Raw genomic sequence first — 11,840 nt, forward strand, 5'->3', positions numbered from 1 at the left:
TATTACCATAAATATTACATATTGAAAGATGATTGTGGTCGAATTTGGTTTACTATGTGTAAGCTGAGAATGGCTTATCAGAATATTCAAAGAGTATTATGAATTGTATTTGGAGAATAACCAGACAAAAGATAAGATTCAATTGCGAATTTAAGAAGCTATAAGTATTTTCAAATATATAAAACTAATGTGAGCACTAGTCTAGTGGATTTTAAAGAAGGATAAGAATTATTATGCAAAAAATATGTAGAAATGTAGTTGTGATGCAAAAATTGAAAATTCATCTTGGAGGATAGTGTGCTATTAATAAAAGGAAATTAAAAAGAAGTAAAAAAATTAAAATTTAGAAAAAATATAAAAATGTAGCATTCTACGGAGAAAATATGATTTCATATATAGATGGAGGTATGAGACTTGATTACTGGACGAAAATCATGATGGTTGCATAAATTTGTTCAAAATATATAAAAAGAATGATATTTTTTGTTAAGATAAGTAATTATATCTTGGAAGATTTTATATGCATGTATCATGAATGAAAGTTTTCGTTGAATCTGAATAATATTTTCAAAAAAATGTCGACTTTTGGGTTTTAAATGTAATTATGAGTAAATCATCTATTGTATGGAGGTATGAGATACGTGTAGTGTACTGTGATATAAAAAGATTCGTTGAACAACCAAACAAGTAGTGATGAGCTTGCGTCTATCGGTTATTGCTTTAAGATTACGGTAGTTCAGTATTGCATATTCCTTTATCCTATTCCTGTTGGTCAAGGCTTATTGAGATAGCCTCTTGATTAAGTTTCTTAGGAAACGAGGCCAGTATGTAACTAAACTTTTAGTAGAACAATACCCCCTATTTACCTGGAAATGAGGTTATATGAGCATAAACTCTTTCGGAAACTTCTTAAAGGTTACCTGAAAAAAGGCCTCTGTGACTATTCCTCTAGAAACGATAATTAATGAGGGGGTTGAGTATACTAACACCCCCTATTTTTCGAAAAATTTTTCTTATGATACTCGCCCCCAGAATTCGGAGTTGGGTTCCAATAAAATAATTCATTTGATTTTCACAATTCATTAGAGCGAACAAAATTATTATAATTTAATTATAAAGTGTCGGTTTATTCTCTTTCATCCATAAATATTGAATGACATAGGGGGCGGCGACAAATTTGCCCAGCCAGTAAAGTATTCAATTTTTTTTTGCATTTTTTTAAGGGTGCACACGAGAGGATCATGTAAACTTCAGAATTTAGCTTCTTAACTTAAATCATGGAATGTCTCAAAGACAAAAGTAGCATACAGCATGCAAAGCTAAAGAAAGATAATCATAATTAATACCTTAATTTTTAATATTACGCATTTTTAGGTGCAAAATTTAAAAACATTCTAATACAATAGAGCAGTTTCCAAAAGTAGCATACAGCATGCAAAGCTAAAGAAAGATAATCATAATTAATATCTTAATTTTTAATATTACGCATTTTTAGGTGCAAAATTTAAAAACATTCTAATACAATAGAGCAGTTTCCAAAAGTAGCATACAGCATGCAAAGCTAAAGAAAGATAATCATAATTAATACCTTTAAAGTTTAAAATCTTGATTTTTTTTAAAATCAAATATTTATAACTTTAATACATACAGCTTAAACCTTATACTTGTTTTCTCTTGTGAGAAAGCAATCTTACAAAGCTAACAATCCTAAAAAATAAAGAATTAAAATTTAATAATTTAATCTAACAAAATTTCTCTCTTTATCCTTTTGCACTCTTTATATGCAACTCAAATCCATCATATAATATTCCTATAATACTCTTGCCTCAAACAATGACGAACAAACTGCTATTCTCATTTAATTACAGACCAAATCTATTCAAATTTCTGAATTTTTAATTTTCATTTCAATTTCAAATGGAATTAGAAGAAGAAACTATCTTTACTGTTATGGATCTTTGTAAATTTGGAGTTAAACAAGAAATACAAGCACAGTATGGATATGGTGAACGTGTCAGGAAAGAAAGATCTCAGATTTCATTCCACTGCAAATATCCAAAATGTCCTGCACATTTTAATGTTGCAATCTTGGATCAAAATAAATACAAACTAATCAAAATAGTTGAAGAACATGATCATTCCGCCCCAAATGACAAAAGTCAATATTCGTCTGTCTTTTATCGCAAATATTTAGAACATTACTTCCAAACAGATGACAATCAAAGAGCGATAGCACAGCTAAATGCATTCAAAGATCTTGAAATTCCTCTTACAGGTCCGTCCATTCCAGAGATGTACGCTCAAAAACCACGTGCAATCAAACGATTTGCAGAGAGAATACATGCTCTTCAAACTAGATATTCTCCTGACGATGTTGTGTCATTGCAAATCTTTGTTCAGACAGTACAAGAAGAATCTCCAGATGATCTCATTGCATTTGAAGTCTCAGACAATAATATGTGTTTCTATTACGCGCCTTTTGAAGGCAAAGCTTATGCGCATAGTATCAAGACATTTCATATAGACAGCACCTATAAATTGTTGCGATCAAACATTCCATTGTATGCATTTACTGGCAAAATCAAAGATTTTCACATTTTCCCTTTTTTATATTTCTTTTGTCAACCAGACACTTATCAAAACATTCAAGTTTGCGTGTGCGCCTATCTCAGATGGGTAACAATTGAGCCAGAATACATTAGCATGGACTGTGCTCCACAGATAGCTCAAGCAATAGAAGAAAGCATTCCACAAGCTCAAATACTTTGGTGCGGAGTACATGTTCTTCGTGCAATTCTTCGCAAATCAAATAAGTTTTCTTCTCAAGAAAAATTTGAACAATTCTATAATTTGATGAAGGATTTAGTCTTCAAATTAGATGCAGAACATGAGGAAGAAGCAAATGCTGCCTATGATCAAGTTCTGGAGTTGCTCGACACAGATCCAACAGCATCTCAATACTTTAACAGACAATGGCGTTACAACATATCAAGATGGATTGCTCGTGACAGGCGTGAAGGCGACGCAACTAACAATATTGCCGAAGCTCATTTTAGAACACTCAAACATGACTATTTTCCTGATCGAAAAAATCTCAGAATTGATGATGTTATTATAGAAATTTATACAAAAGTGATACCATCTTTCGTTATCAAACTCAAAATTGATCAAAATCCAGCAGATGACCGTGTCATTAGGATCATGGAAAAAGCAACTAACGCAGAAATTGATGTAAAAAGACAAAGAAAAATCGAGAGTATTTCAATGCTCAATAGATTGCTCAATGCTGTTAGTGATGACTCAATAGATCCCACTAAAATATATCCTACCTTGAAAGTATTATTACAAAGAACTCATTTTATTTAATTTTGATTTTAATTTTAGATTAAATTATTAAATTTTAATTCTTTATTTTTTAGGATTGTTAGCTTTGTAAGATTGCTTTCTCACAAGAGAAAACAAGTATAAGGTTTAAGCTGTATGTATTAAAGTTATAAATATTTGATTTTAAAAAAAATCAAGATTTTAAACTTTAAAGGTATTAATTATGATTATCTTTCTTTAGCTTTGCATGCTGTATGCTACTTTTGGAAACTGCTCTATTGTATTAGAATGTTTTTAAATTTTGCACCTAAAAATGCGTAATATTAAAAATTAAGGTATTAATTATGATTATCTTTCTTTAGCTTTACATGCTGTATGCTACTTTTGTCTTTGAGACATTCCATGATTTAAGTTAAGAAGCTTTAAAAAAAAGCAAAAAAAATGTAATAAAATAAAAAAATTTTTAGTATCGATAATCTGAAATATGTTGTTTACTTAGGCCGCGAGCGAAGCGAGCGGCTTAGTTTCGTAGTTTCGTACAATCTTTTTTCGAATCTGTTCTTTTCTTAAGCCGCGAGCGAAGCGAGTGGCTTAGTTTCGTAATTTCATACAATTATTTTTCGAATTTGTTCTTTTTGTCAACCGCGAGCGAAGCGAGTGGCTTTTTATTTTTTAAATTTTTTTCTTTCTTACTTTTTTTCCCTTACTTACAAATTTGATAGTAACTTACCAAATCTCTCTATCATATAATAATAAATTAATCCATTTTTTGTTTCAAATCTGGCACTTTACATTTCTGACATGTAAACTCGTCACTTTTCACTTCACCTCACTGGGCAAGTTTGTGCCCCCCTCAATGACATATACTTTTTTAATGAAAAAAAATAATGATTAGAATTCTAAATCACTATGAGAAACATAATGGAATTAGCTAGTACATATTAAATCCTTTTATTTTTATAATAATAGTATAAAATTGTAATTTTTGGCAAAAAGTTGAATATAATAAAAGGGAGTTTAATCGGAGTGTATGCATGCCTATCATATATTATACAACAACTAAATATTATTTTGAAATGAAACATTTGTGTGCCATAACGGAGAACGTTTCAACATTTTTTAGGACTGGCATTACATTCAGATCTGATATTTGGTATTAAGAGTTTCCAAATATGATTGACAAAAAAAGCCGTTGGATTAGTAAAATTTTTTTAATAAAAACTTAAAATATGATTTTATCTTTTGAATTGAACCATTGATAAATTTTGTGATGTGGATAAAACTGTCTGGATTATGAAGTGTCAGAAATATTATATTCAAAAATAGTCAAATTATTCTCAAAAGAAGTATTGATTTGAAAATTTTCAAAAGTGACATTTATCAAACATGAAACAAACTAATGCCGGCGGCCCGGGATCGAAACCTATGTACTGGGACATCCTATCAGACATTGACAAGCTTGGCTATGAGGAATTGCAGAAAGAAATTGCTACAACGATTGCGATCTCGGGCCGCTCAAAATTTTGTAAGAATTTTAACGTTATATTTGACAAGATAAGGAATTATATTGTCAGACATAACGAAAGCGATAAGACTAGATCGCTTGTGTGCGGAATTGTTTGGATGAACGAAGTGTTAGCACTTAACACTCGCCAATTAATAACCCTGATCGGAAAATGCAAATCATCTGTTAACAGTGAATTCCAATCCATAGGATATGTTACTGTTCCTATGGAAACAAATGCAGCCATAGAGCTTGCAGGAAAGTTTCCATTCCTGCGGGATTCCATAGTATTGACAAGACAGTGGACACTTAGAAGACACACCTCAACTATCACCAACTCAGTACCACAACCACAGTCTGAGAAAATTCAACATAATGCTGAAATTTCGACTTTTATCCCCGATTACCAATATAATTCAGATGATTTATCCTGCCCGTTTACTGACTTTGTCGATGATTCGAGCTGGATCTCAGGGGATGACTTTTTATATACTGCAGTTAGTAAAACTATCTTGGGTACGGCGGCACTGCGTTCCACCTTACCCAAGATAACGGTTTGACACTTTACGAAACCGCTAACGTATATTTTACAACATGAACGCAAAAACTAACTTAACCTTAAATATTTACAAAGCCGCCAACCATTTCACCTCACTAACGAACTCACTAATGAAAAAATAAACGTTCTCATAAATTTTCTTCAATATCTTCATCGTCAATGTTAACTCTATTGTAGTCATACTTGAAGTCATAAAGTTTCTCAAGTTTTGAAATGAATAGTCTTGTTAACTTACCTTCATCATCATAAGTTTTTATAAAACTACCATGACAATCTTTATAAACAGTCAGTGTATAGTCAACTGGTCTAGGATGAAGTGTAAAGAACATGTTATACTCAGGAAGGAAGAATAAATGTTTAAATGTATGTTTGTTATATGTTTTGATTTGTATGAGTTGCTTTTGTTCTGTCATTTATATAAAATTAAAATAAAAAATAATTTTAAAAAATAAACTTAAAAGCTAATGATATCACCACCCTCACACGTATGAAAACATAGCACAAAAATAAATTTAGGGTAGAAGGTTAGATCTAACCCGATTTCTAACCTCTTTTCTACCCTGTTGAATTCATTGCTTTATAACTCTTTTCCTTTCTCCAACTCTTCTAACTTCTTCTTAAGTTCAGCAATGTTGTCCTCATGAAGTTTAATCTTTCTCAAAATTCCTTCTTTATCTAATGGTTGCTTTATCTTTCTAAACTGAACTCTACCATCTTTCATTTGATGAATGTAAAAACCTTCTGGAATAGTTCCTGATTTAATATATTCTACCAAAAACTTTTGTTTCATTGCTTCAGTGACTTTATTTGTCATTTCAATCAAATAAAAATTTTAATATTAAATAAAAATAACGTTATTTTTTCAGTAAGGAAACGCAGGAGTTTTACGATTTATTTGAGAAGTAGGTTCTGGTTTAAATGTTGGAGTCGGTTTAGGAGTTGACTTTTGAACAGGAGTTTGTACTTCCATAGGTTCAGGAGTCATTGAAGGTGTTGTTTGTGAAGGCGTTGGTTTTGGCGAAGGTGTTGGAGTTTGTTTAACTTCAACTACTTCAGTATTATTTACAACATTTGCTTTATTTCTTTTCAACATCATAACTGCTACTGCTGTAGCTAGCAAACCTAGTGGGAGACCATATCTTATATAAGGACTTGACCAAATGCTATTTTTGACAGGAGCTGGTGGAACACCTAACCTTGGTGAGACTGCTCTTTGCCATTGTGCAGCTCGTAAGAAATATTCAATAGGTGCTCCATAATCGTTTGGTAAAGTTTGTTTCATAGATGGTGAAGGTTCGCGAGAGCTTGATGAAGAACTCATTTATAAGCTTTAAAAATAAACGTTCATCCTTTATTCCTCACTGTCGTCCGCGGCTAAGTTATAGTCATCTAATCTTATTATGGGGATGCCTGACTGTCTTACCTGAATGGCAAAGCAACAATCCCTCATAAATCCAATAAGTGGCTTTGGTACATTTTCAGTTGCTAGTTCAATAGGTCCTTTAACAGACAATTTGTATGTTATTGGAGCAGTAGATGTTTGACCTTGCTGGAAGCAAAAGTCCACTTCTGTTGGAAAACCACATAAGAAATGTGTGTTGTCATAGCTATCCCATTTATGTTCCACACTACCATCATCCACCAATGACCTCATAACATCTTCATTAAATTCTATCATATCATTGTTTGTATTGCAAGCGTTCGCAACCATTTCATAAAATACAGGTCCATATGATTTTTCAGGTTCTGCAGGCATATTTCCATAAGCTCCCATGGAAAGCTGAAGATATTTAAACTTAGGGTTCTCAAAATTAACATAATAGTTGTCTTTCTTTCTAAATAGTGCCCAAATACTTTTAACATTAATAGGCGTATAAGCTGCTGTAAATGTTGCACTTGAACTATCTGTATTCTTTGAGAATGAACCGTCCATAGGAATCCAATCCATAACTTTAACAGGAAAACATAAAGCCTCGTTTGTATAATGTTCTACAAGTTCTGTATAAATGTTAGGGTCTAAAGAGAATGACTTTGGATGAATAAAACATTCATTAAAATCCATCTTTGTTCGAAATAGTTGCTGGGTTACAGTTGTAATAGTAATGTTCCACTAGCTTCTACTGCCTTCGTTATCATAGTGAATGGTTCATTCCATGGAACAAATTTATTTGTCGGTGGATTTGAATCTGAAGCAAATACAACTTTAAGAGTTGGATTGAAAGCAATGATATCATTTACAGATATAGATGTGCATTGTAAGGCGTCGCTACTGAACTTTACTTTAAGCTGAATGTTTCCTGCAAAAGCTGGAATAAATCGAATAGCTTCTAATGGAAGGAATCTTCTAACAGGAATTCTTAAACGAAGCTTAAAATCAAATGATTTTCCTGCTGTAATCGGCCCACTAACAATTTGTCCTGTTCTGCATGTTCCCGAATGACTCCATATCTCATCTTCAGTCTTTGAAAAACATCTACTTTCTTTATTTGTTCGGTAGTTTGTGAGTTTGAAGTTATATATGCTTCTTCTCTTGCGTTGTCTTGAGAATATACGATACGACCATTTGCAAGGATTTGATATCCAGCAACTGCATAGAAAGCGTCATCGAAACCAATCCAAAATCCTGGTGGTTTGTTTTATTGGAACCTGAACCAATTTCTTTATCTACAATAAATTGACCTTCCATTTTATACGTAATGAATGTATTGTAAAGGTCCAACATATTTTCACCAGGAGGTGAGAGATTGAATGTTACCCATGTGTTATCTTTAGCAGTTCCAGGTTGTGATGGAATCTTTGCGTCAGAATATTTTCTATTAGTGTCACCAATTTGAACTGCATTGTCTATGATATCGAAATATGAGCGAATCTGATGAATATGCTCTGCTGGAGTAAATTCGTTTAGCTGTTCGTTCTGCATGTATTTACTTCAGATAAAAATATCTATTTACTTCATTATTCTCACTCTTCTTCTTGGCATTCGTGGTGGAAGTTGTTTCTTGACATTTTCAATGAACTGTACATTCTCTTTTGTCTCAACTTCTTTCACTGGCGGGTCAGGATTCTTTGACTCGGTTTGTTTTTCAATGAAATTCACGAACTTTGCAATAAGCTCTTGGTTCGTTATTGAAAGTACATCTGGCTTCTTTTCTTCTGGTTCTATTGACTTTTCAGTTTGAACAGAAGGTTTTATATGGGCTTCGTGGACTTCACCCTTACCATACACCTTAATGTTGTCGCTTTCTGCATTCGCTAATGGAACCTTTCTTTTTCTTACGTATATTTTACCATCTTTACTCTGACTTACGTAATAGAAAGGATGTTGTATTCCTCTTGCGTCATTTAATATAATAGACTCTCGCTCTGATTTTGACAAGCTCATTTTACATCGGTTAAAGTTTTAATTTTGTTTTTATCTGCAGTCAAATGACTCAGACAAGCCCTACGGACAAGACCCAAGGGGTCATAGATGTTGAAGCATTGAAGAAAGAAATTCGTGAGCAAATTTTATCCGAACTGAAGGAACAAAAACAAGAACAAAAGCCAGAGAGACCAAAGAGAAAACTTAGTGAAAAACAACTTGCTGCATTAGCTGCTGGAAGACAAAAGAACCCAAGACTACTGGCGAAGAAAGCTAGAGAAGAAGCTGAAGCAAAAGCTAAAGAAGCTGAAGCAAAGAAAGAGTAAATGGGTTATTTTTATCGGAACTAAATGTATAGACAAATACCTTTATCTGTTGCATTCAGTAGTGAAAACCCTGACGTCAAAATAAAGGGGAACAGAGTAACGTTTAAGTTTCCAACAGACTGGATTGTGAACATAAATGAAGAGAAGTACATTGGCATAACATCTATGTATATAACACGTGCTTTCAGAAAGGTTGACTTTATACTTCAAGTCGAGATAGAAAATGACGAACAGTCTTTAAGCGCCCAAAACATTCACATATACAAATACTTTAAAGACGATACAACATTGCAACAATGTATGATTTCATTTAATGAGATGTTCGAGAAAAAGTTCAACATTGAAGTACAAACTTTACAGCCTTTACGTGAGTTTCTTGCACAACTGAAAGAAGAAGGTAGTCAGCCACAACTTATAGACTTTCATTATGAATTTAATGAAAATGAAGATGGAACTCATGACTGTCAGTTTGTTATATATTCACCATTCAATGAAGTAGCTAAAGAGAAAGAAAATCCATTACGTATAAGATTTCAAATCTCTGAACCCAATGAAGACTTCAAAAATGTTTTCAATTATGATGCAATGCTTCCGAGGAAAAATGAATTTTCAAAGATTGTAACACCTGGCATTTGGGATAGAAAACAAGCTATATTATATTCAAACTTAAGTAAGGGAGTTGAAAATGAGTTCATTGGTCATACAAGAACTTCACCACTTCCTAACCCTAAATACTATAAATTAACTGGCTTCAATCGTGAGTTTTGGATAGACATGTTCTCCACTCATGGCCATAACTGCCCAGTGTTCTTACCTCCAGACCATAAGGACTGTCTCTACATTGAAGCACAACTCTTAAACTCTACCATCGCAGTATTGTAAATGACCACATGGGCTTCGCCCTTGCCGCTAGCGGCTTATTTTTATCATGAATGGTCTCACTGCTGACAAAAATAAATGACCTCATTATTTTTCTCATTCATGACCTCAGAACTTAAGCTTTCTTATGAATGAAGTCTTAGTCTGAATAGAAAAGTTAAACTTTTCAGCAAAGCAAGGACTAGAAGACTTACATAAGTCAAATCCAATCTCTTGACCGTCATAAAGTGCTTTATATAACTTCATAACACTGAACTCAGAGTCTTTGTCAAATTTTCCTTGCGGAACCATTAAACCTTTATCTTCATCATAGAAACACTGAACAGAGTCAGGAAACATTTCATTAGCGGTTAAAGCAATAACATCTTGCTTCACGCCTTTCATTCTGCAGTGAAATGCAACTTCATTTAAATCATTCGTGAGTAAGTCTATGTAAGTCTTCTTTCCACAAAATATTGACTTGTATGCTAAACTTTGTTTATCTTTTGTGATTTCTGCAAAGTCGCTATGAAATTGACCAAGGTTTTTACCAATGAGAACTCTTCCATAACGTTTCTCAAACTCTTCAGCTAAACGAGGGATATCTTCATTGTAGAGATGCATACTGTCCGTATCGCTATAAAAGATGTCCATTCCTAAGTCCTCAGCAGTACAGAATACTTCACACATTATTCTCTTCGACATAGATAAGATATTAACACCTAAGGGGCAAAAGTTAAAGTGTCTGCAAATGCTTTTCGTTAGCTTGAAAATAGTTTTATCTGAACCATCCAAACCTTCGAACTTCACTATATGGTTGTAGTTTCTGATGGCATATCTTATAGCATCTTTGTCATTTACTATGGTTATTTTTGACTCAATAGGAGATAGAATAGTTTTGCCATAAATACTGTTCAGAATGAGCTTTATATTTTCTTGCAAAGGATTTCCTTCTTTCTTTTATTTTAACCTTAACTCAAACAACTTCTTTACTTCATCTCTTATTCTAATATCTCTGTTTCCATCGTAATAGTATCCTTGCAACACTTCACATTTGACACCTTGATATTTTATGAGGTCTTGTAATGTTATATGGTCAACATACATTAAACAGCAAGTGTTTGAACTTCTGGGAACGTTAAGTTCTGGATTTAGTTCAGGGTCACAAACTATTAAAGGAAAGTGTCTATGTATTCCAATCTCTGTTATCTTAATGAGAACAAAGAAGCCAGACATAAACTTTTCACCAATGGGTTCCTTTTGGTCGTCATCGAATAAATGTCTCATGAGATACTCTGTGCTTAACATTTCTTTCTTCATAACCTTTGGAATTCCTTCTAAAGTATAAAGTCTTGCTATAGCTGAGGGATATAATGAAACAGCATCGAAGTCAGCAATGAGTTTCTTTTCGCTCTTTTGTTTAATGTTATCTGACAACATACATCTTCCACCTTGAATGCATCTCGAAATAAATTCTCTTGGTTTATTTGAGAGGTCATAAAGATTTCCATTCGGGAAGTATACTCTGTTCTCAAACAATTTGTTAGCAATTGAACAAAGGCTAACGTAATCATAAACGTTTATATCAAACTCTTTCAATATATCATTGCGGAACTTAACAAAACCTTCTCTTAAAATTCTTACATCTTGTTTGCAATAAAATGTGCTATACTTTTCTAAGTCGAAGTGGTTTTCATCTATTCTGCAACCTTTGATGGAATCTATGTTTTTCATGAACGTATCCGCATCCCGGATAAACTTACATGCTTCAGAAATGACACCAGTTCTGTTGTCATTTGCTAACAAAACACTGCTGTAGTAGTTGTATGGAAATACTTCTTTCGGTCCTGTTTGTAAGTTAAACATAGCAGGAAATAGTTTAAGCTTCTTATTTATAACACTGTAAGA

At 33.0% G+C, this 11,840-nt stretch overlaps 9 protein-coding genes across 9 annotated transcripts, besides 5 other annotated features; 3 read left to right on the plus strand and 6 right to left on the minus strand.

Annotated features, from left to right (window-relative positions):
- The first annotated feature begins 1,162 nt into the window (after positions 1-1,162).
- Positions 1,163-1,185: a terminal%2Cinverted (terminal inverted repeat of MuDR-6/TvMULE4 transposon ID:TVAGG3_0253030).
- Positions 1,163-4,179: a mobile genetic element.
- TVAGG3_0253040 (MULE transposase domain-containing protein) lies at positions 1,918-3,366 on the plus strand (the record flags this gene model as incomplete). Its single annotated transcript, XM_001313848.2, has 1 exon — positions 1,918-3,366. One exon carries the CDS (start codon positions 1,918-1,920, stop codon positions 3,364-3,366), a length of 1,449 nt encoding a protein of 482 aa, XP_001313849.2.
- Positions 4,157-4,179: a terminal%2Cinverted (terminal inverted repeat of MuDR-6/TvMULE4 transposon ID:TVAGG3_0253030).
- Positions 4,180-5,340: 1,161 nt separating this feature from the next.
- Positions 5,341-5,964: a terminal%2Cinverted (terminal inverted repeat of Maverick-1C transposon ID:TVAGG3_0253050).
- Positions 5,341-11,840: part of a mobile genetic element that runs on past the window's edge.
- TVAGG3_0253060 (uncharacterized protein) lies at positions 5,965-6,201 on the minus strand (the record flags this gene model as incomplete). Its single annotated transcript, XM_001294426.1, has 1 exon — positions 5,965-6,201. One exon carries the CDS (start codon positions 6,199-6,201, stop codon positions 5,965-5,967), a length of 237 nt encoding a protein of 78 aa, XP_001294427.1.
- TVAGG3_0253070 (repellent protein 1 family) lies at positions 6,250-6,708 on the minus strand (the record flags this gene model as incomplete). The annotated part of the gene is made up of 1 exon (XM_001294427.1): positions 6,250-6,708. One exon carries the CDS (start codon positions 6,706-6,708, stop codon positions 6,250-6,252), a length of 459 nt encoding a protein of 152 aa, XP_001294428.1.
- TVAGG3_0253080 (uncharacterized protein) lies at positions 6,739-7,449 on the minus strand (the record flags this gene model as incomplete). Its single annotated transcript, XM_051228101.1, has 1 exon — positions 6,739-7,449. The coding sequence occupies one exon, from the start codon at positions 7,447-7,449 to the stop codon at positions 6,739-6,741; it is 711 nt and encodes a 236-aa protein (XP_051113087.1).
- Positions 8,335-8,769, minus strand: TVAGG3_0253090 (uncharacterized protein; the record flags this gene model as incomplete). Its single annotated transcript, XM_051228102.1, has 1 exon — positions 8,335-8,769. One exon carries the CDS (start codon positions 8,767-8,769, stop codon positions 8,335-8,337), a length of 435 nt encoding a protein of 144 aa, XP_051113088.1.
- On the plus strand, positions 8,814-9,043 carry TVAGG3_0253100 (uncharacterized protein; the record flags this gene model as incomplete). Its single annotated transcript, XM_051228103.1, has 1 exon — positions 8,814-9,043. A coding segment is annotated over one exon (230 nt), but the record flags the coding sequence as incomplete, so codon positions are not given.
- TVAGG3_0253110 (uncharacterized protein) lies at positions 9,099-9,956 on the plus strand (the record flags this gene model as incomplete). The annotated part of the gene is made up of 1 exon (XM_001313849.2): positions 9,099-9,956. One exon carries the CDS (start codon positions 9,099-9,101, stop codon positions 9,954-9,956), a length of 858 nt encoding a protein of 285 aa, XP_001313850.2.
- Positions 10,062-10,637, minus strand: TVAGG3_0253120 (organellar and viral DNA polymerase type B; the record flags this gene model as incomplete). The annotated part of the gene is made up of 1 exon (XM_001313850.1): positions 10,062-10,637. The coding sequence occupies one exon, from the start codon at positions 10,635-10,637 to the stop codon at positions 10,062-10,064; it is 576 nt and encodes a 191-aa protein (XP_001313851.1).
- On the minus strand, positions 11,087-11,798 carry TVAGG3_0253130 (organellar and viral DNA polymerase type B; the record flags this gene model as incomplete). Its single annotated transcript, XM_001313851.2, has 1 exon — positions 11,087-11,798. A coding segment is annotated over one exon (712 nt), but the record flags the coding sequence as incomplete, so codon positions are not given.

Source organism: Trichomonas vaginalis, chromosome IV (assembly GCF_026262505.1).
Source record: "Trichomonas vaginalis G3 chromosome IV, whole genome shotgun sequence".
Taxonomy (NCBI): Eukaryota; Parabasalia; order Trichomonadida; family Trichomonadidae; genus Trichomonas; species Trichomonas vaginalis.